The sequence below is a fragment of the Oncorhynchus nerka genome, linkage group LG16 (assembly GCF_034236695.1).
Source record: "Oncorhynchus nerka isolate Pitt River linkage group LG16, Oner_Uvic_2.0, whole genome shotgun sequence".
NCBI classification, from domain to species: Eukaryota; Metazoa; Chordata; class Actinopteri; order Salmoniformes; family Salmonidae; genus Oncorhynchus; species Oncorhynchus nerka.
Window position 1 is genome coordinate 17,096,326 of NC_088411.1, and position 21,758 is coordinate 17,118,083.

The 21,758-nt window shown below is 43.4% G+C and overlaps 3 protein-coding genes across 3 annotated transcripts; 2 read left to right on the plus strand and 1 right to left on the minus strand.

Annotated features, from left to right (window-relative positions):
- Positions 1 to 1,404: 1,404 nt before the first annotated feature.
- Positions 1,405 to 7,868, minus strand: LOC115144115 (cytochrome b-245 chaperone 1 homolog). Its single transcript, XM_065002467.1, has 9 exons — positions 7,698 to 7,868; positions 6,707 to 6,794; positions 6,568 to 6,606; positions 6,261 to 6,434; positions 5,873 to 6,017; positions 4,189 to 5,636; positions 2,778 to 2,841; positions 2,474 to 2,681; positions 1,405 to 2,330 (listed from the first exon to the last, which is right to left on the minus strand). Exons 1-6 carry the CDS (start codon positions 7,812 to 7,814, stop codon positions 5,486 to 5,488), a joined length of 714 nt encoding a protein of 237 aa, XP_064858539.1. The 5' UTR covers positions 7,815 to 7,868; the 3' UTR covers positions 1,405 to 2,330; positions 2,474 to 2,681; positions 2,778 to 2,841; positions 4,189 to 5,485.
- Positions 1,417 to 4,894, plus strand: hexd (hexosaminidase d). The gene is made up of 12 exons (XM_029684853.2): positions 1,417 to 1,506; positions 1,591 to 1,706; positions 1,859 to 1,946; positions 2,145 to 2,309; positions 2,468 to 2,651; positions 2,789 to 2,860; positions 2,961 to 3,159; positions 3,334 to 3,416; positions 3,511 to 3,589; positions 3,682 to 3,792; positions 3,973 to 4,062; positions 4,223 to 4,894. Exons 1-12 carry the CDS (start codon positions 1,417 to 1,419, stop codon positions 4,422 to 4,424), a joined length of 1,479 nt encoding a protein of 492 aa, XP_029540713.1. The 3' UTR covers positions 4,425 to 4,894.
- A 402-nt stretch (positions 7,869 to 8,270) lies between the features above and the next one.
- Positions 8,271 to 21,192, plus strand: LOC115144114 (nuclear prelamin A recognition factor-like). The gene is made up of 11 exons (XM_029684856.2): positions 8,271 to 8,610; positions 10,047 to 10,130; positions 10,326 to 10,535; positions 11,051 to 11,183; positions 11,356 to 11,490; positions 11,992 to 12,110; positions 12,270 to 12,399; positions 16,858 to 16,930; positions 18,659 to 18,796; positions 18,976 to 19,133; positions 19,467 to 21,192. Exons 2-11 carry the CDS (start codon positions 10,074 to 10,076, stop codon positions 19,724 to 19,726), a joined length of 1,413 nt encoding a protein of 470 aa, XP_029540716.1. The 5' UTR covers positions 8,271 to 8,610; positions 10,047 to 10,073; the 3' UTR covers positions 19,727 to 21,192.
- Positions 21,193 to 21,758: the final 566 nt, after the last annotated feature.

The following is a 21,758-nucleotide window of genomic DNA, read 5'->3' on the forward strand; positions in this document are numbered from 1 at the left end:
CTCTCAAGCTCTGTCATGTAGGATGGGGAGCGTTGTGCACCTCTATATTTTAGGTCTCTCCAGAGATGTTTAATCGGGTTCATGTCCTGGCTCTGGCTGGGCCACTCAAGGACATTCAGAGACTTATCCCGAAGCCACTCCTGCATTGTCTTGGCTGTGTGCTTAAGGTTGTTGTCCTGTTGGAAGGTGAACCTTCGCCCCAGTCAGAGGACCTGAGTGCTCTGGAGCAGGTTTTCATCAAGGATCTCTCTGTACTTTGCTCCATTCATCTTTCCCTCGATCCTGACTAGTCTCCCAGTCCCTGCAGCTAAAAAACATAATTACAGCATTATGCTGCCACCACCATGCTTCACCGTAGGGATGGTGCCAGGTTTCCTCCAGACGTAATGATTGGCATTCAGGCCAAAGACTTCAATCTTGGTTTCATTAGACCAGAGAATCTTGTTTCTCATGGTCTGAGAGTCTTTAGGTGCCTTTTGGCAAACTCCAAGCGGGCTGTAATGTGTATTTTACTGAGGAGTGGCTTCCGTCTGGCCACTCTACCATAAAGGCCTGATTGGTGGAATGCTGCAGAGATAGTTGTCCTTCTGGTATGTTCTCCCATCTCCACAGTGGAACTCTAGAGCTCTGTCAGATATTGAGCTGCAGATACCCAGACTTGGAAGATGGTAGCATGCTGAAATGCCACTTCCTGATCTTCAAGTGCGCTACTAAGTATTCTGATAGGAGACGCAATCGTATGGGGTGACGTCATCGTTCATATTTTCTATTTTCTATCTAAAAATGTACAGGCAACCGACAAAAATTAGAAAGCCTGGAAAGAATCTGTATTATTTTTGACTAAGTCCACCTCTATCAATAAAATCAGTCGTTACTTCCGCGCACAGAGTAGTTTACGGAGTTTCCTTTTTGGTGGCGGTAATGCACGATAAATATTGGATGCCAACCGCCGTTAAACTTAATCGAAGAAGAAAACTTCCCTACGATGGATTTGGCGCATGAGCACTTGGTCAAAAACAATAACGATTCTTTACTGACAAGGCATATTTTCGGTTGCTTGTACATTTGTATGTAGATACAGGGCGGGACTGCAGTAAATAAAGATAGTTGCTCAGCGAAAGGCCATATTTTGTGAGTAACAAACGTATTTTGACATTATAATGCTTTCAGAGCGGTCTAATGGAAACAAACATGGTAGCTTTCTGGGCTAGAAAGGCGACTCGTCAAATTCATCGTCTTCTCTGACCAGACCTGACCTGGTTCAGCCTAAATGCAAATTGTATGAATGTAAAGGCAACGTTTGTATAGTAGGCTACTCCTTTCATTATCAAAAGTCGAGCATTGTATTGTAATGGTAATTTATGCATGATCATTGTACATAGTAATTTACTTGCTGCTCTCCAGATTTCAGCTACAATGGATGCTTTACCAGCATGGCCCAAGGGGAAGAAGCTGGTTCACCTGGATCTGAAAGGAGCACCTCCTAGAATTGATTACCTGCACAAGGTAATAGCACTGCTCACCTATCTCTTCCTTATTTGTGTGTTGAATGCAAGAGGTCTGTCTGACATGACCGTTCCCTCTCTCCAGCTGATTGGTCTTTTTTCTGGTCTGGGTGCTGACGGTATATTGGTGGAGTATGAAGACATGTTCCCCTATGAAGGCGAGCTGAAGGTGCTGCAATCCACTCAGCATTCACCATACAGGTTGGGCTATACACATCCACCATACAGGTTGGCCTAAAGCCAATCACTGATATCAACTCTTATCCTCGAACATCACTATCTTGGCCTCGCTAGAAAGTGAGAAAGAAAATGGTTCTTCCTGACAGGTAATGATTCTCCTCTCTCTGCTGCAGTCGTGAGGAGGTCCTGTCAATTCAGGAAGTGGCCAAGTCCCAAGGGTTAGAGGTCATTCCTCTGGTGCAGACGTTTGGACACATGGAGGTGAGAGAGGGGGAACACATATCTGCCTCCCACCTGTTCATATCATACCCCACTTAATAATCAGAGAGATTGAGGCCAATTTATGTTGTTGCATGTGGTTGTATTGTCTTAGTATCTTTGATATTCTTGTCTTTCTTTGCCTCCTTTATCACTCACTCTCTCACAGAACTTCTCACCCCCAACCCCCCTCTCTCTCAGTTTGTGTTGAAGCACAAGTCGTTGTGGGGGCTGAGGGAGGTGGGCCACTGCCTGGGCACTCTGAACCCCCACAGAGAGGAGGGTGTGAGGCTGGTAGAGGAGATGCTTCGCCAGGTGGTGGAGCTCCACCCAGGCAGCACCAGCCTGCACATTGGAGCTGACGAGGTGAGGCCTGGTATTTGGATCCTTTTGGAATTCAAAAAAAAGTGCAGACGAAGGGGAGGAGATGAGGAAAGGAAGCCATATTGAGATGCATACAAGATTAAAATAACTTTCTAATGATGAACAATGCATGACACCACTTTAATTGTATGCGTCCTCAGGTGTACCTCCTAGGTGAAGGAGAGGAGTCTAGACGCTGGCTGAGCACACCTGGCCATACAGTACAGCAGCTGTTCCTCAGTCATGTGACCAGGGTAGCAAAGGGCGTCAGGGAGGCGTGGCCAAACCTCAACATGATCATGTGGGACGACATGTTGAGAGGGATGGACCACGACACACTGAAAGGTCAGGGTACAGGCTCTTAAAGTGATAGTTCTGAAAAGTTACACAAACAATCATTTGAATGTTTTAGCCTGAAAGTAGTCTATGGGCCAGAAAAGTTTGCAATCCACTAACATTTGCTGCTTTTACCTTTTTGCCAGGCAGTGGTTTAGTAGGATTGGTCCAGTTGATGCTGTGGGACTACAACCCCACCCTAGATGTGAAAAACACGGGTAAGAACTAGTGGTTTTACTAGAACAGTTTCACTATGCACATAGACAAACACTATTTGTGCTTAATGTCAATGTTTCCCATCTCCTTTCCCCTCTCCAGTATATCTATTGGAGAGGTACAGTGGTGCAGGGCTGTCAGAACTGTGGGCAGCCAGTGCCTTCAAAGGCTCTACTAATGTCCACACCTGTGTGACCAGCACACAGAGACATGTGGACAACCATCTACAGTGGCTACAGGTGGCAGCAGCCCTGCCTGAAGGCATACACATGCTGGGCATCGCCCTCACTGGCTGGCAGAGGTGAAACGGAGAGAATTCACTTGTTTTCATCTAAATTATTGTGTCATGGGGCAAAATCAGACTTGTCTAAATCATACAATGCGTCAGACTTTTGTGTAAATCATGGGATGTTTGTGCCGAAATGTATGTTATGATTTAGCCATAATCTATTTAATAATCTTATTTCAACAATAGATATGACCACCTGTCTGTGCTGTGTGAGTTGCTGCCCCTAGCTCTGCCCTCCCTGGCCTCCAGTCTACAGACACTCACACATGGTCAATACTTTTCTCCATATACACTTTGATGTGATCCTTGAGGTATTGTAATGGCACCTGACCCGTGTTGATGGTGGTTCTGTGTGTGCTACAGGCCAGTTCAGCCCGGAGGCTCAGAGCAGGGTGACAAAGACTTTGGGCATCTCTTCTGTAGAGGTAGAAACCATGGAAAGGTGAGACCCTTCATAACAGAAAATGCTCCTCTGTTATAAGGGGATTGTGTTTTTAATCCTAAAAGTGTCTGTCTCTCTGTGCCCTGCCCTAGCTCTACTACAGGTGACTCTGTGCTGTTTCCAGGGAGAAGGTTGGCAGAGCTGGTTGTGGAACTTACAGCAATACTGCAGTCAGAAGAACTCCGCCATTTTGAAGACAACATGTGAGTGAAGCCAGCAGCCACATGGGCTGGAACTAAAGCCTGCACACCCTGTAGCACTCTAGGAAGAGGCTTTGTGACCACTGCAATAAAGGCACACTTAATGATTTCTTGATTACTCCTATAAAATCCTTGAATTAAAGAGCTCTCTAACCTTGACACATATTGCTCTGTGGTTCTCAGGTTTGTGAGAGGCTGGTTCACTCCTTACCACAGACAGAGAAAGATAGTCAGCCCACTTATTGCTCAGCAGTTACAGTGTCAAGCCATGACGTAAGCATCTGAATGTTTGTTTTCCACCACCGTTTACATGCTAAGAAAGGTTTTTCACTCCCTCATAGTTGTTTTTTTAAATGAACCCGAACAACCCTCCCCCTAAACAAAAAGAAATGTGCTCACCCGTGTTTCTGTCAACCACCCTCCTCTCCCCCAGATTGTTGGCTCTTGTGGAGCAGAGAGTGGCGATGGTGAAGAAGGAGATGGTGCGTCTGTACCCAGCCTCCACAGCTCAGGAGTGGGTAGAGCAGCATGTCAGCCCCGTGGTGGCTCCCCTCCAGAGGGTCCTGGAGGACACCAGAGCCAGCCTACTAGAGATGGTACCCCAGAACGTCTCAGCTTCTATGGTTGGGCAGTAAGGTTTAGCCTGGGTCCGGAAAGCGATCTATCCGTGCAGACTTCATACAGTGAGGTCCAAGAATTATTCCATGATTTTCAAAAAGCAACTGTTATTTAATTCTGTTTGTTAACAAAAAAAGAAAATAAATGTATAAGTTTTTTTTTTATAAGTAAAAAAAAAAAAAAGACTAGGCAAACCAGTACCTGAAGTCATCCAGCAACACACACTAACTGGACACAAAATATCTCATGCTTTCTTTCTTTCAAGCAACTGAAGGCATCTACACTCACCTTCCTCTTGCCAACAGATGCAGTAACTTAGTTAATACAGTCCAGATACAATGTAATACGGTTTGTCAAACATACATATTGTTATTAACACATTTGTCTATGGACAGGAATGTTACCTGAGACTGGTCTTTCGTTTTGTGTATATAAGGCCAGATGAAATCTGTAGTTTACCCTATGAATAATAAATCAATCAAATGTAGTTATTACACCCTTTTTTACATCAGCAGATGTCACAAAGTGCTATACATAACCCAGCCCAAAACCCCAAACAGCAGGCAATGCAGATGTAGAAGCTGTTAGATTAAGTTCATTCTAGAGGTTTTGCCTCCCCAGATTCTGTCTGACCCTAGTGATGGGACCCATCAATGCTGAAAGACATGCAATATTTACTTTAACATAAAAACAGGCAAACATTCTTAACTGATCCCTGGAAATCCATGCTTGATTATAGTTTACAGTCACACGCATTCAGATGGATGGATGGTTGCAGTGAGTAGAGACAATCCTACTAGACCAAGATTATCACTTGGGAGGTCTCAAACACACTGTGTTCCCTAAACTGTGGGAATGTTTTGAATGAGTATTTCACACATACTGATTACATTTAAATAGAAAGGCACTGTAATTATAGGGTTGAGTCTAATACAGTAATGATTGTTTTTGAAGAACAGGCAACACAAACTACCATTGAAGTGTATTTAAGGCAATTTATAGTATCAGGGATACTACAAAATGCTGTAAAATATATTTGGGTGCATTTCAAGTCTGCTGTGGCTTCCCCTCATCCCTTCTACTGCACTGAGTCCCCCTCTTCTCCGGAGTCAGTGCTGGGGTTCAGTTCATCTTCCTCCCTGACTGCCTCTTCCTCCTGCTCCCAGTGACACTGGAGCTCCTCCAGACCCAGGAAACGCTTGAGCAACGAAGCCACTGCCTCCACATCACTGATGGAGAGGGGGAAATAACAGGATCAAACAACTAGTTGTGATCAAAAATAGACAGCAAGAATATTTTGACAATCAAAACACTAAATACATTTGTCTAATTTTACTTCTGTTCCATGCCATTCTTGAACTGTTATAGTAAATATTCTACAATATTTTCAGATCCTGGGAAACCTGTGTTCTGATCCTTTAACACACATCTTCCATGTTAGGTGAGATAGGGTCTTATAATAGACCTGTGTCCCCCCATGGTGGCGCTCTGTGTGAGGGGGTAGGAGAAACCTGTGGCCAGTCGCAGCACCAGCAGGTAGCTCTTCCCTAGGTAGCGCACCTTCTCCTCCTGAACACATACGTCACGGAGGTGCCTCATGTCCATCACCACTGAAAGACCGAGACCGGAGGAGAGGAAGGGTATGGGGCAGGTGACGGAAGGGCGACAACAGGAGAGGGAGGGTATGTGAGGGAGATGGAAGGGAGCAATAGAAGGATGGAGAGACCCCGTTGGAAGACCCCTGCGCTAATTGGATTCCAATCGTAAAACTCATCCCATCTGATCTACCCTTATTGGTAAAGGAGGTTCCATGTGAAAGTACTGTACAGGACACATTAGGTGATGTTTCTCACCTTTCTCCTGGCCTCTGCTACACATGGTGAGAATCAGAGCATACAGACTGAAGGTCTTCAGCTCTATCACTTTCTTGGTTTTATCAAACACTGCCTCCTCCCACTCCTCCATGTTCTGCATGGCCACGAACAGACAGCCCGTCACATAGAAAAGCTTCCACAGGATACTGTCTGGAAAGACCAGAAAATGGGGACGAGAGACAGGCAGACATTTTTCCCCCCATTCTGTCTTAATTATGTAATTGATGACGGATTCAAGACGGGATAGGCTGGCACTGGTGATGCCTGTAAATCAGGTTGTACCCGGAGCTGTAGTATGCAGCAGCCAGGCCAATGGACGCAATACCTGAAATCAGAAAAAGGACCAAATGCTGGGTCAATTTATTTTCTGACATTGCATTCAAAGAAATAAACTCAGTAAATATACACACACATCATGATCCTACCTATGAGCAGCGACCAGGAGCGGATCCCAGGCGACCTCTTCAGGTGTAACATGTTGGTGGTGTACTCCTCTACCTGCATATACCCCATCTTACAGACCGACAGGCAGACATGAAAAAATTGTATACAATATGGATAGGCAAAAGCTATATAATATAAAGAACCATTGCTTACTCTTGTAATTCTGTGCTTACTTCAAGGAAAGAGGGAGGATGTATGTCAGAAGTAGAACATGGCCATGCTGGTTCAATATTGAGGATATGAATAATGATCACAGATTAATGGAAACCAGGATGTTTAAACAGGGAAATTGTCAGTGTTGAGGAAATGGGGAAGCAGATCTGAAATACAAAATGCTATGTTTTACTTCTGACAGATATCCACCTTCTCTCTAAGAGCAGGGTTGCCAGGTCAAGCAAACTTTTCCAGACCAATGACAACTCAAAAAGTTTCCAAAGGGCCTGAAAACAAGCTCTTTTTTTCACAGCAAGAGGAGTTGCCATTTATATTGTAAACCCCTTTTCCATAATGTTACCGAGACAATTAAGGATTATCGTAATAACTTGTAACGACGTTGGAAGCTAAATTCAGTTTTCCTCATAATAATTATTGCAAGCTGTGCCTTAGACCGCTGCGCCACTCGGGAGGCCAACAGTTCATCTACTCCAGACAACGTCTACATTAGAGGAAAACTGTAACATTGAAGGGAATGGAATAAGTTCTTCTGCAATGTATGTCACGACGTGCGCGCGTGCCAATAGCTGTAGTGCTCTCTCAACTCACACACACCCCTCCGGTCCCCCCAACCACTCACTCACAGTAACACCCTGCCTCACAGTCAGCAGCAGGTCACTATGAAATATATATTTTAAGATATATTTATAATTCTATTCGTTATGAAGGTATTCAATTACAAAAAAAAGAAAACAATGAAAACGTTCATGAAAGGCATCAGATAGAAGTAAATTAATCCACGAATATAATTTTACATACATCTTCAATGACCGCGTTTTCATGAATTTGATTATATAACTTTGAATGCCATTCAAAACCAGTGTGGGCACGATCCAGGAAGTAGGCGGGACATTCATAGTGTTGCCGATCACTCATTCATCATCTCGCCTATAAATTAAATAATTTATCCCCATATGCCTATTCATTTCTCTCTTACCTTACACTTTCAACTGGAATCCTAAAATGATACACGCTGAATAATGTGTCAAATCGGTTTGATGATAGTGACAGTTACATGTATACAATTTTAGAGAAGTTCCAATTATTTTCATTTTACAGTAACAACGCAGTGGGAATGTGTTGATTTCTTCCGGGTTACGTCTATGCTGATTAGATGATGACATGAGCTACAGTTTATCCACCCCCTCATGATAAAACATGTAGAGGAAACAATATTTCTAACAACTTGTCTTGGATATTTTAATAACACAAACCAATTGAAGAAGAAAAAAACGCATCTCAATCATATTTGATTTGAAGTGTCTTACAGTACTAGAATATAGTCATTGATTTACATCAAAAGTGTGGCGCGTGACGCACCCAAAGGGAACCGGGTTTTACGCATGCGCCCTTGATTGACCGGGGCTCAATGGAGTCACTTACGTTCTGTTATAGTTCAATGTTCACGAATTCTGATGTCAAGCAGTCTGGAAAACCGGTCTGGAACCCCCGACTCATTTCTACATCAGACGGTCTTGTGACAGAAACCGTCGCGGAGTCGCATATTGTCCATTATAGCCTTTCAGTGGTATCGTAATTGCTTTAGATATTGCTGAGTAAACATCGCTACATATTACCCTGGCTCAAACTCCCCCTTTCTCCTTTACGAAACAGCTTGAAAGGTGTCTGAAGTCATTTGTATAAAGGCAGACTAGTAGAAAACGTCCAACCGGTGAGTGAGTGAGTGCGTGCAGTGATGTAATAAATACGGGAAAATCGGATGTCATTGAGTTCAATAATTGCCAAGAACGTGAAAGACACACAAAACATGACAAGATAATTCGTTATAATAATGGACTTTAGATAAGCTTTTCTTATTATTTAGTATTTTAAGACTCAATTAAAACAAATTATATCAAAAACACGTTAAAGCAGGGGGTTGATTATTATTATTTTTTATATATATATGGTTTTGTGGATATAACGTTGACCAAAATCATGACGTTAGTTCTACATTTCAAAGAGTTCAAAGTATCAATAAAGTGACCAGTTTTACTCGGTATGTACTCCTCCATATCTCTCCGACATCTAATAGTGTACGAACATCTGTAAAACAAATGTGTCAGTGTTTCCGGTTCATCATTGGAGAATGCACACTTCTCATCAATTTCTGTTAACATTGACACCATTGTTTTGGAGGGGTACACATTGTGCAAAAATATTTAGGTGCACCTCTCATCTTATTAGAAATACCACATTTTGAAGGGACAAAGCCAAGACTTTCGACATTGAATGTTTGTTTTTCCACACAGTAGGTCAATTAATTGTTCATCTCCTTACATGTGGATTCATGTACAAGAAGAGAGCGAGCTGGATAAACAAACCGAGATACACCCTCAGCCTTTGTTAATAGAACCATTCTTAACTAATACATTTAATGGCTGATGGTGGAGCCTGGTATAGGCGTCATAGGTTATCTGAGCCATGCCAGACAAGGAATGTTTTTCTCCCTCCAATTACTGTTTAGAGATTTAAAGCATAATCATAGATAATTAACCCTTACCAGGATATAAATAGCTAAATAAATTGCTGTTTATATTGGGTCCTGATAATAGGCCTATATGTTCTAACAGAAGCTTCAGCCTTTATTTAGCATTTATTATATCAATTATGATGATGAATGATAATAATAATTTATGATTATTTTTGTCTTTATTTACTGTATACTATGTAAGCCCATTTTGAATACAGTAGTCTTCTCGGAGGACACACACAGATGGTTTGGGTCCATTCTTTGGCTCTCCGTCAACATAATAGTTATCATGGCATAGCCTATACAAATAAAGCTTTATTACCTGCCTATTGAAACACTTGGTGCAATTATGTATGCTTTGTTGTGATATGGAAGCTGTTTTGTCGGCAGTTTACCATCTTTATTATATGCTGCTGTTGAGATAAGAAGAATGATCCTGATTGGTTAGGACAGGGCTAATGATGTATAAGTTGGGTGGAGTTGAGTCACACACCCACACACAAATACTAGCATTTTAGTTTGGATCGTAGAGTAGTTGACACCACAGTTGTCCAAGGAAAATGTGTAGAAGTGTTGTGAAGATTCCAGGTCTATTCCAGAGTTGGATGGCTTACTGATCCTGTGTTTGTGTGAAGTCCAACCCACAGCCATTTCACAGAAAAATGTCAGAAGAGAACATCAGAAGACGCAAGGAGAAGTGTGAGAATTGCACTAAACAGGTGAGCCCATGGAATGCTTGTGGTTTCACTGTGCAGTGTGCAAGTGTCTCTGCAACTGAAATTGTCCATCCAGTCGTATCTGACCGAGTTGTTTGAGGTCATTACTTTTTGCCCGTTACAGTCAAACATCATATATTCTGTCCAATTCTAACATTGATTAATTTATAGATTTTTTGGTTGATTGGTAATTTCCAGTGCAACAAGAAGCCGAGTGATGAAGACCGTAGTTCCCTTCCGGAGGAAGATGTAGCCAACGGAGAGGTCCCTGCCTCCTCCCATCTCCTCAAGCAGCAGGTGTTGCTGAGTGCCTGTCTGTCCTGTGAGGGCTGTGTGTCTGAGGAGGAGAGCCTAAAGATCTCCCAACAGAACCTGGAGGAGGTGGCCCGCGTCCTGGGTCTCAACAAGGTACTACTGGACCACTGACCAGGCTACCTTGGTCATCTTCAATAGGCACCAAATGGAAGAAAATGGACTGAAACGGGGAGGGACTATATGGACTTATCTAATAAGAGCTGATGTTTTCCCTTTTTCGTTTCAAAAGGTTTTTGCTGAGGTGGTCACTAATGAGTACAAACCTGGACACCTCACATGATTAGCCTCCCTAAGCACTTGTGGAGATCTGAGAGGCGTTATGATGTCAAGGCTTCAATAGTAGCTAAAGAGACAAGGGTATATACTGTCTGAGAGGAAAGGGGAACAATTGTGTTATCTTTGCTGTACTTAGTTTCCAAATGACCTCGTGCCAGATTTGTTTTAATGTGGGTTGTTATTGCTGGTCTCTTTGCCTGGCATGCAGACTGATTGTTTTATTTCACTTCACTGAAATGTATGGGGCATTCAGTGTTGATGCCAGGTAAATGGTCTCTCTCTTCTCGGCCGACGTTTGACAAGTCCCTCTCTCCCTCTTTTTGTCATTGCAGAAGTGTGATGTGTCCAAACACCAGGTCCTGGTGGTGTCAGTGTGTCCCCAGTCTCTGCCTTTCTTCGCTGTCAAGTACGGTCTGGACATTCCTGAGGCCACACGCAAGCTCTGTGGCTTCCTCAAGAGCCTGGGTAAATGAGCATGTACAGTATCTATGTCTCTGTGTTGACTGGGAATTCCAGACAAGCCCTGTAGTTTCCTCAAAGATATGAGAGAGCGAGAGAGAGGTACATTCATTGGTATCTACCATAACAGATTAATCATTCTCTTCCCTTCTTCTCTCTTCTCTCTCTCTGTCCGTAGGAGTGCAGTATGTCTTTGATACCACTCTAGCAGCAGGCTTCAGTATTCTGGAGAGCCAGAGAGACTTTGTCCAGAGGTACAGCAGGAGGCACCATGATAGCCAGGCCCTACCCATGTTCACCTCCTCCTGTCCAGGTAATATTTACTCAATCTCCTTGTTCCTCCCCCTCTTTCCCTCTGCGCGCACACACACACACCACAACCTGAGTATAAAATATTAAGCATCTTTGTTGTGTTTCAGTTTAACATTTGTGTGTGCTGTTTGAGGGATATGTGGCATTATTAAGGTACGGGTATTAAGGGTTGGACCTAGCTCCTATTTGAAAGTAGAGATAGCGGAGCCGGGCTGGGAGGGAGAGATACAGACACAGCCTCACACCACTCCCTTCCCTGGAGATAGGCCTTTCAGGAGGGGAGTCGCCCTCCCTCTCCTGCTCTCTCATTCAAATCAAATTGTTTTTGTCACATGCACCGAATACAACGGGTGTAGACCTTACCGTGAAATGCTTACTTAAGCTCTCTCGTGTACTCGTTTCAGTCTTGCTCGCTCTACACCTTTCTCTGACCCCATCCCTTTAGATAATAAAACCATAAGCTTAGGACTCAAGTCAATTTCATTATTCTATTTCTGTTCAGGGTGGATCCGGTACGCTGAGCGTGTTCTGGGCAGTCTGGTCACTCCTCACATCTGTACGGCCAGGTCTCCTCAACAGATCATGGGCTGTCTGGTCAAAGACTATTTCACCAAACAACAGGTCAGCGCTATTTGTGTGTCGTAACAACCCATCCCATACAATTAAATGAAACTCATGAGAACATGTGAATAGTGATTGATGCCACACTATTCATGTGTTTTAACCATGTTACTTATCTCACACAGCAGGTGAATAGTGGTGTCTGCTTTGTGTTTGTAGAAGCTGAGCCCAGACAAGCTTTACCATATTATGGTGGCTCCATGCTTTGATAAGAAACTGGAGGCAGTGCGAGAGGAGTTCTACAACAGTCTCCTGGAGAGCAGAGACGTGGACTGTGTCCTCACATCCGGTACTATTCTCTCATTACCTCTACCTCTACACCCCTTGACTTTTTCCACATTTTCTGGGATTAAAATGGATTTGTCTTTTTTAGTGTGTCAACAGTCTACACAAAATACTCTGTCAAAGTGGAAGAATAATTAAAACTTTTTTTGTAAAAATAATTATGACAAATAAAACACTAATGTGCATTCGGAAAGTATTCAGACCCCTTGACTTTTTCCACATTTTATTATGTTACAGCCTTATTCCAAAATTGATAAAATAACAGACAATACCCCAAAATGACAATGTGAAAACAGTTTTTTTTTTATGTTTGCAAATGTAGCAAAAACTAAAAACATAAATACATTATTTACATAAGTATTCAGACCCTTTGCTATGAGACTCAAAAATGAGCAGAGGTACATCCTCTTTCCATTAATCATCCTTGATTTGTTTCTAAAACTTGATTGGAGTCCACCTGTGATGAATTCAATTGATGGACATGATTTGGAAAGGCACACACCTGTCTAATAGGGTCCCACAGTTGACAGTGCTGCAAGCCATGAGATCAAAGGAATTGCCTGTAGAGCTCCGAGACAGGATTGTGTCGAGGCTCATATCTGGGGAGGGGTACTAAAACATTTCTGCAGCATTGAAGGTCCACAAGAACACAATAGCCTCCATCATTCTTAAATGGAAAATGTTTGGAACCACCAAGACTCTTCCTAGAGCTGGCCACCTGGCCAAACTGAGCAATCGGGAGAAGGGCCTTGGTCAGGGAGGTGACCAAAAACCCAATGGTCACTCTGACAGCGCTCCAGAGTTCCTCTGTGGAGATGGGAGAACCTTCCAGAAAGACAACCATCTCTGCAGCACTCCACCAATCAGGCCTTTATGGTAGAGTGGCCAGAAGCCACTTCAGTAAAAGGCACATGACAGCCCGCTTGGAGTTTGCAAAAAGGCACCTAAAGACTCTCAGACCATGAGAAATGAGATTCTCTGGTCTGATGAAACCAAGATTGAACTCTTTGTCTTGAATGCCAAGCGGAAACCTGGAGGAAACCTGGCACCATCCCTATGGTGAAGCATGGTGGTGGCAGCATCATGCTGTGGGGATATTTTTCAGGGACTGGGAGAGTAGTCCGGATCGAGGGAAAGATGAACGGAGCAAAGTACAGAGAGATCCTTGATGAAAACCTGCTGCAGAGTGCTCAGGACCTCAGACTGGGGTGAATGTTCACCTTCCAACAGGACAACGGAGTGGCTTCGGGACAAGTCTCTGTATGTCTTTGAGTGGCCCAGCCAGAGCCCGGACTTGAACCCGATCGAACATCTCTGGAGAGACCTGAAAATGGATGTGCAGGGACTCTCCCCATCCAAACTGACAGAGCTTGAGAGGATCTGTAGAGAAGAATGGGAGAAACTCCCCAAATACAGATGTACTGAGTAAAGGGTCTGAATCATATTTTTGTTGACAAGCAGACCCATAACATGATGCAGCCACAACCATGCTTAAAAATATGAGGAGTGCTACTCGGTGACGTGTTGTGTGGATTTGCCCCAGACATAACGTTTTGTATTCAGGATATAAAGTTAATAAATTCTTTGCCACATTTTTTGAAGTTTTACTTTAGTGCCTTATTGCAAACAGGATGCATGTTTTGGAATATATTTTATTCTGTACAGGCTTTCTTCTTTTCATCCTGTTTTTTCCCCATCACAGCCATTAAACTGGCCTCGTGGCCCCATTGGCCTCACGGTGAAGTCCCTGAGCAGTTTCCTTGCTCTCCGGCAACCGAGTTAGGAAATACACAGTCACTACAATGTATCTTTGTAGTGACTGTTTATTAATACACCATCCAAAGTGTAATTAATAACTTCACCATGATCAAAGGGATTTTCAATGTCTGCTTTTTTGTATTTTTACCCATCTACCAATAGGTGCCTTTCTTTGCGACCCATTGGAAAACCCCCCTGTTCTTTGTGGTTGAATGTTTCAAATTCAATGCTCGACTGAGTGACCTTACAAATAATGTGGGGTACAGAGATGAGGTCGTCATTCAACAATGATGTTCACCACTATTATTGCACACGGAGTCCATGCAACATATTATGTGACTTTTTAAGTACGCTTTTACTCCTGAACTTATTTAGGCTTGCCATAACAAAGGGCTTACTCATTGACTCAAGACATTTCAGCTTTTCATGTGTAATTAACGTGTAATTCTCCCCCCCCCCCCCCCCCCCAAAAAAAAAACAACGTCATTTCACTTTGACATTATGAGGTTTGTGTGTAGGCCAGTGACGCAAAATCTCAATTTTAATACATTTTAAATTCAGGTTGTAACACAACAAAATGTGGAAAAAGTCAAATGTTTTGAATACTTTCTGAAGGCACTGTATAAATAAAATGTTATTTGTCACGTGCCGAATACAACAGGTGTAGACCTTACCGTGAAATGCTTACTTACAAGCCCTTAACCAAAAATGCAGTTTTAAGAAAATACCTACAACTTGTTGAAGAGAGAAGAATAACAAATTATTGAAGAGCAGCAGTAAATAACAATAGCGAGGCTATATACAGGGGGTACCGGTACAGAGTTATTAAAGTGACTATGCACAGATAATAACAGAGAGTAGCAGCAGCAGTATAGAAGAGTGGGTGGGGGCAATGCAAATAGTCTGGGTTGCTATTTGATGTTCAGGAGTCTTTTGGCTTGGGGGTAGAAGCTGTTTCGAAGACTCTTGGACCTAGACTTGACACTCCGGTACCGCTTGCCGTGCGGGAGCAGAGAGAACAGTCTATGACTCGGGTGGCTGGAGACTTTGACAATTTTTAGGGCCTTCCTCTGACACTGCCTGGTATAGAGGTCCTGGATGGCAGGAAGTTTGGCCCCGGTGATGTACTGGGCCATACACGCCCTGTGGTCAGAGGCCAAGCAATTGCCATACCAGGCAGTGATGCAACCCGCCAAGATGCTCTCGATGGTGCAGCTGTAAAACCTTTTGAGGATCTGAGGACCCATGCCAAATTTTTTCAGTCTTCTAAGGGGATATAGATTTTGTCGTACCCTCTTCACGACTGTCTTGGTGTGCTTGGACTATGTTAGTTTGTTGGTGATGTGAACGCCAAGGATCTTGAAGCTCTCAACCTGCTCCACTGCAGCCCTGTCAATGAGAATGGGGGCATGCTTGGTACTCCTTTTCCTGTAGTCGACAATCATCTCCTTTTTCTTGATCAGGTTGAGGGAGAGGTTGTTGTCCTTGCACCACACGGTCAGGTCTTTGACCTCCTCCCTATAGGCTGTCTCATCATTGAGGGAGAGGTTGTTGTCCTTGCACCACACGGTCAGGTCTTTGACCTCCTCCCTATAGGCTGTCTCATCATTGAGGGAGAGGTTGTTGTCCTTGCACCACACGGTCAGGTCTTTGACCTCCTCCCTATAGGCTGTCTCATCATTGAGGGAGAGGTTGTTGTCCTTGCACCACACGGTCAGGTCTTTGACCTCCTCCCTATAGGCTGTCTCATCATTGAGGGAGAGGTTGTTGTCCTTGCACCACACGGTCAGGTCTTTGACCTCCTCCCTATAGGCTCTCTCATCGTTGTCGGTGATCAGGCCTACCACTGTTGTCATCAGCAAACTTAATGGTGGTGTTTGAGATATGCCTGGCCGTGCAGTCATGAGTGAACAGGGAGTACAGGAGGGGACTGAGCACGCACCTCTGAGGGGCCCCCGTGTTGAGGATCAGCATGGAGGATGTGTTGCTACATACCCTTACCACCTGGGGGGCGGGCCGTCAGGAAGTCCAGGATCCAGTTACAGAGGGAGGTGTTTAGTCCCAGGTTCCTTAGCTTAGTGATGAGCTTTGAGAGCACTATGGTGTTGAACGCTGAGCTGTAGTCGATGAATAGCATTCTCACGTAGGTGTTCCTTTTTTCCAGGTGTGAAAGGGCAGTGTGGAGTGCAATAGAGATTGCATCATCTGTTGGTGCGGTATGCAAATTGGAGTGGGTATAAGGTTTCTGGGATAATGGTGTTGATGTGAGCCATGACCAGCCTTTCAATGCATTTCATGGCTACAGTGGTGAGTGCTACGGGTCGGTAGTCATTTAGGCAGGTTACCTTAGTCCCTGTGCCCAAGAACACTATGGTGGTCTGCTTGAAACATGTTACTATTACAGACTCAGACAGGGAGAGGTATGTCTATCTGCTTTACCCCGTTCTCTCTCTCTCTCTCTCTTGTCATCAACTATTTTCTTCCTTTCAGCATTTCCAGCCACCTCCTCTCACACAAGATGCCTCGATGCCAGCTTTTCTATCAATTCCCTGTTTCCTATACCTAGACCCACTTCATTACCCCTTCTCTATCCCCAGAAATTGAGAAACATCAGACAGTGAGGGATGTCATTCGTGTTTATACTGTAAACCTGTAGGTTTTATCATTTGTAATGTAAGACTGTAAATCTGTGTGTGTGTTCCAGGGGAGGTGTTCCACATGATGGAGCAGATGAAGGTGTCGCTAGCAGACCTAGACTCTGTCCCTCTAGACCACGTGTGAGTGTTTCACTTTTCACTGGCCTCTTATCAGGAAGTTTGTGTCATTGCTCAATCTGGGACTCATTGCTCAGTGAAGCAGTGGTGTGTGTGTCCTTCCTCCTAATCAATTAAATCAAATCAAGCTTTATTTATACAGCACATTTCAGACATGGAATGCAACGCAATGTGCTTTATAAATAAAATAATAAAAGCTGAAATGTTTTACTACACAACAAACATTAAACAAAAGAAAGACACAAACTGAACAACTAAAAAGTACCCTAAGGAAAAGCAAAGCTAAAAAGATGTTTTAAGATCTCTTTTAAATATGTCCACAGTTTCAGCCCCCCTCAGGCTATTCCAGAGGCTGGGGACATAATAACTAAAGGCTGCCTCTCCATACCTCTTGGTCCCAGGCTTTGTGATAGTTAAAAAGGCCAGTGCCAGAGGAACTAAGGGACCTACTGGGTACATAACTTAAACAGTCTATGACTAAAACTCACAGGCAGCCAGTGCAGAGACCTTAAAACCGGTGTAATGTGTGCTCTCCGTCTGGTCAGTACCTGTGCTGCAGAATTCTGTATGTTTTCAGAGGACCAATGGCTTTCTTGGGTAGACCAGACAGGAGAGCATTACAGTAGTCACACCTGCTTGTAATAAAAGCATTGATGAGTCTCTCTGTATCAGCCTGAGAGAGAAATGGCTGCACCATGGCACTGTGGTAAAAGCTCTTTTGGTCACATTCCTAATGTGGGATTCAAAATTGAGTTCAGGTTTTTTACCTGGTGTTTTATCTTTATTGCCCATTAATTAAAATATGCGTTTAGAGTGCGGGCTCCCGAGTGGTGCAGAGGTCTAAGACACGGTATCTCGGTGCAAGAGGCGTCACTACAGTCCCTGATTCGATTCCAGGCTGTATTACGTCCGGCCGTGATTGGGAGTCCCATAGGCCTGGGTTTGGCCGGGGTAGGCCGTCGTTGTAAATAAGAATTTGTTCTTAACTGACTTGCTTAGTGAATTAAAAAATAATTATCTCTCTGTGCTTTGGCTCCAACAATAATTACCTCTGTTTTGATTTAGCTGGAGGAAGTATTTAAATCACTAATACAGTCTAATCGTTTATCCACGGAGCTAAATTCCTCTGGTGACACAGAAATGTGAAGCAGTGAAAATCAATGCTGTGCTTTCTGATAATGCTGCCAAGGGGTAACATATATAAACTGAACAGTACCGGACTCGAAATCTAACCTTGGTACGCCACGTGATATGTATTCTCTCTGAGTTATGTTCACCAAGGGTGTCAAACTCTCAACCGGTTAAATAGGTCCTACGCCAATTTAGAAGTGGACCGGAGAGGCCAACTCACCTCTCCAGTCTGTCCAGAAGGACATCATGGTCACCAGTGTCTAATGCAGTACTTAAATCTAAGAGTACAAGGACCAAGAGAAAAATACTGTTGGCACTTAACTCTTTTAGCTATTTGAAAACCAATTTCTCCAGAATTTTGCTCAAGAATGGAAGTTTGAAGATTGGCTGAAAATTGCTAACAACTGAATAATCTATATTTTGTTTCTTTGTTAGCACTTCTGTTTTGTTATTTTATGATATGAAGTACGTATTTAATTGTATTGAAAGCCCTAAACAAATAGTTTATTATTATTATGTGTGTGTCTGTGAGTGTATTTCTGTGTGTTCGGTTCAGTGACTCGGTTCAGTGTGTCACGTTCTTCTTCGTCTCCATGTTAGCCTGGGTGAGGCGGGGGATCCAGCCTTGGTGAGACACCAGGGCAGAGGATCGGAGGGCTTCCTGGAACACATCTTCAAATATGCTGCTTCTGAACTGTTTAGTCTGGATGTAGAGGAGATCACATACAAGACTCTCAGGTAAGTTGCGAGAGTGATGACTGGGACAGAGTGAGAAGTTGAAGACCTTGAACTGAGAAAGATGGAGAGGGAAGGATGAGAGCAGAGAGGGGTAGGAAAGGGGGTAGAGGAAGCAAGCTGTAAAAGAGGATGTGAGTTTAAATATCCCTCTCATTCTGTCTCCCCCTTCTTCCCTCTAGGAACCGTGACTTTCAGGAGGTGTGTCTGGAGCGGGATGGAGAGGTGCTGCTGCAGTTTGCATCCGTCTACGGCTTCAGGAACATCCAGACCCTGGTCCACCGCATGAGGAAAGGACACGTCCCCTACCAATTGGTGGAAGTGCTCTCCTGCCCCGGAGGTAACCCGTTGGCCCAGCCACCTGTCAGTCACATCTACTTCCTAGTTCTGATTTGGTTTTGGGTAAATGCGACGAGGCAATTGTGAAAACCTGTGTTAGAAATTCTTGCACAAATCATTTTTTTTTGTACAATTGAGTAACCCCAGACTAGGCTGCCATTGAACTTAAATCCACCGTTGCAAGTGTAAAAAATGTAACTGAGGAAGCTGAATTCATGTAGTAATTTAGTGTGATCTTTATTGTCCCAATGAATGTTGACCCTTCATTCTCCCATCTTCTCTCTCTCTCCTCTCTGCCTCCCCCTCTTCTATTCTCTTCCCTCTCTCTCCCCAGGTTGTGTGAGTGGTCGTGGGCAGGCGCAGGGAGAGACAGGAGGCCGGGTGGACAAAGCCTTGGTTCAGCAGATGGAGGAGGCCTACAGCAGTCTACCAGTCAGGCTGCCTGACACCAACCCTGGCCTACACTTTCTCTACCAGGACTGGCTTGAGGGACAGGACTCAACGCACGCCAACACACTCCTACACACACAGTACACACAGCAGAGCCCCAGCCAGACACTGACACACACAAAGCCCCCGCACATACAGTGGTGAGAGACACACACCCACCTCTCGTACACACACGCGCACACACACACAGAACTCCAACACACCTCAACATCCAAAAGCCCAATATGAGGGGTAATCAGGACACTGACCCTTTCTTTTCTAAGGACCATTACAATGCTTCCCATAGGTACCATTGTATAGGTGGGGACGGCCAGAGGACCAGGATGTTGCTTTTGTGGTCTTTTGCACCCTGCCTAAAGAATCATCTATGGAAAAGACTGGACCAGTATATCCCAGAAAGACTTAATTCTGGACTTCAGTATGCCACAAGGTGGTGCTGTTGTTCCATCTGTTTCACTGCTGTGGAGGCTGGTCCACTGTGCTCTCACACCATGGAGGGGGAAACAAAGATATGGGAAAAGGACGCTAGTGCCAAATATGTGGGCTAGATTCCAGCGCGAATCAATTATGTGACGGACCACAACATTTAATCCAGAGGGACACATTTGCAGGATGGGAAAACATTTCATCTGCCAGCCAAAGGAGCAGTAACCCTGGGAGGAATAATATTCGATCCAAGGGGATGAAGCTGAAAAACTCACACAAATGTGTCCTGTTAACATGTACTGAATGTTAAGCCTGTAAGAATATCTAGATGCCTTAGTAGTATTGCATTTCAGAGGGGTAAAAATACCCAAAATGTTCAACATAAAACCAGGTGTACTTGTTTCAACTGTGAAATGTACATGGTGTTTTGTCTCCTGTGACTCCAAAATGATCAATCAATTGATTGAAAATGCTAGATCTTCTCACTAATAATGCTGATAGTGCTGTTGTGACTGCCATTTGCATTGCGTTTGTTCATCCATGTAATAATCACTGCAATCAATTTGGTAAATGGCTGTGGGATGGAGAAATATAACCACTCTCAAATTCATAGACAAAGCTATTGAGACTTTTTCATGTATTTGTATTTTGTTTAGCCTTTATTAATACAGTTTTTTGTCTCATTGAGATAACATCTCTTTTTCAAGAGAGAGAGAGAGACTGACCATTTATTATTTAAAAATTATAGTTTTAACCATAACAAGTCAAATGTTATTAGCCAAATGCTTCGTAAACAACAGGTGTAGACAAACAGTGAAATGCTTACTTACGTGTCCTTTTCCAACAATGCAGAGTTAAAGATATAAAACATAGAATTAGTGACACGAGGAATGAATACACAGTGAATAACATGTTTTTTTTTCTTCATATTCACATTGTTTACAAACAAATGAATAAAACAAGCTCATATTTAGGGTTCTGATGGGGTACAACAGTTGATCTAAGCATGAGGCATTTCTAAGTTCTATTTTTCAATAGTTATTGGGTACACATCAATCCATTTACAAGTCCAAAAGTGAATGTACCAATCACAGATTGGCCCTTTTAAGGTTAATGTTTTATTTGACCATATAGTGTCTGTGTCATATTGATTGATGAGCATTAAAACAATTCTAACCTGGAAATCAGTCTGATTTTAATAAATTCTGAAATGGGACTGAGAATATATCCCTTAGCCCCTCTCTCTCTAGAATGCTATAGACTCTAGATCCTAGAATTTTGAAAATGTGTGGAAAACCCAACAAATCATCCACCTCTGTTCTGACAAAAATAAACTGATGCAAAGGTTGCATTTTAGGAGTGCAGGCTAGGGCTCTTTCACCTCTGTAAACTATAGTTGCACGTTTTAATGTCACAAGTACAGTTGAATGCCTTTCTTGCAAACTCAAATCCCAACAATGCAATAATGGGGCGGCAGGGTAGCCTAGTGGTTAGAGCGTTGGACTAGTAACCGAAAGGTTGCAAGTTCGAATCCCCGAGCTGACAAGGTACAAATATGTCGTTCTGCCCCTGAACAGGCAGGTAACCCACTGTTCCTAGGCCGTCATTGAAAATAAGAATTTGTTCTTAACTGACTTGCCTAGTAAAATAAAAAAATAAAATTACTAGGAGAGAAAAAAACATGAGAAATAAGAAATATGAAACACACTAAGTAAGCATATAATATACAGGAAATATTTAAAAAATCCGA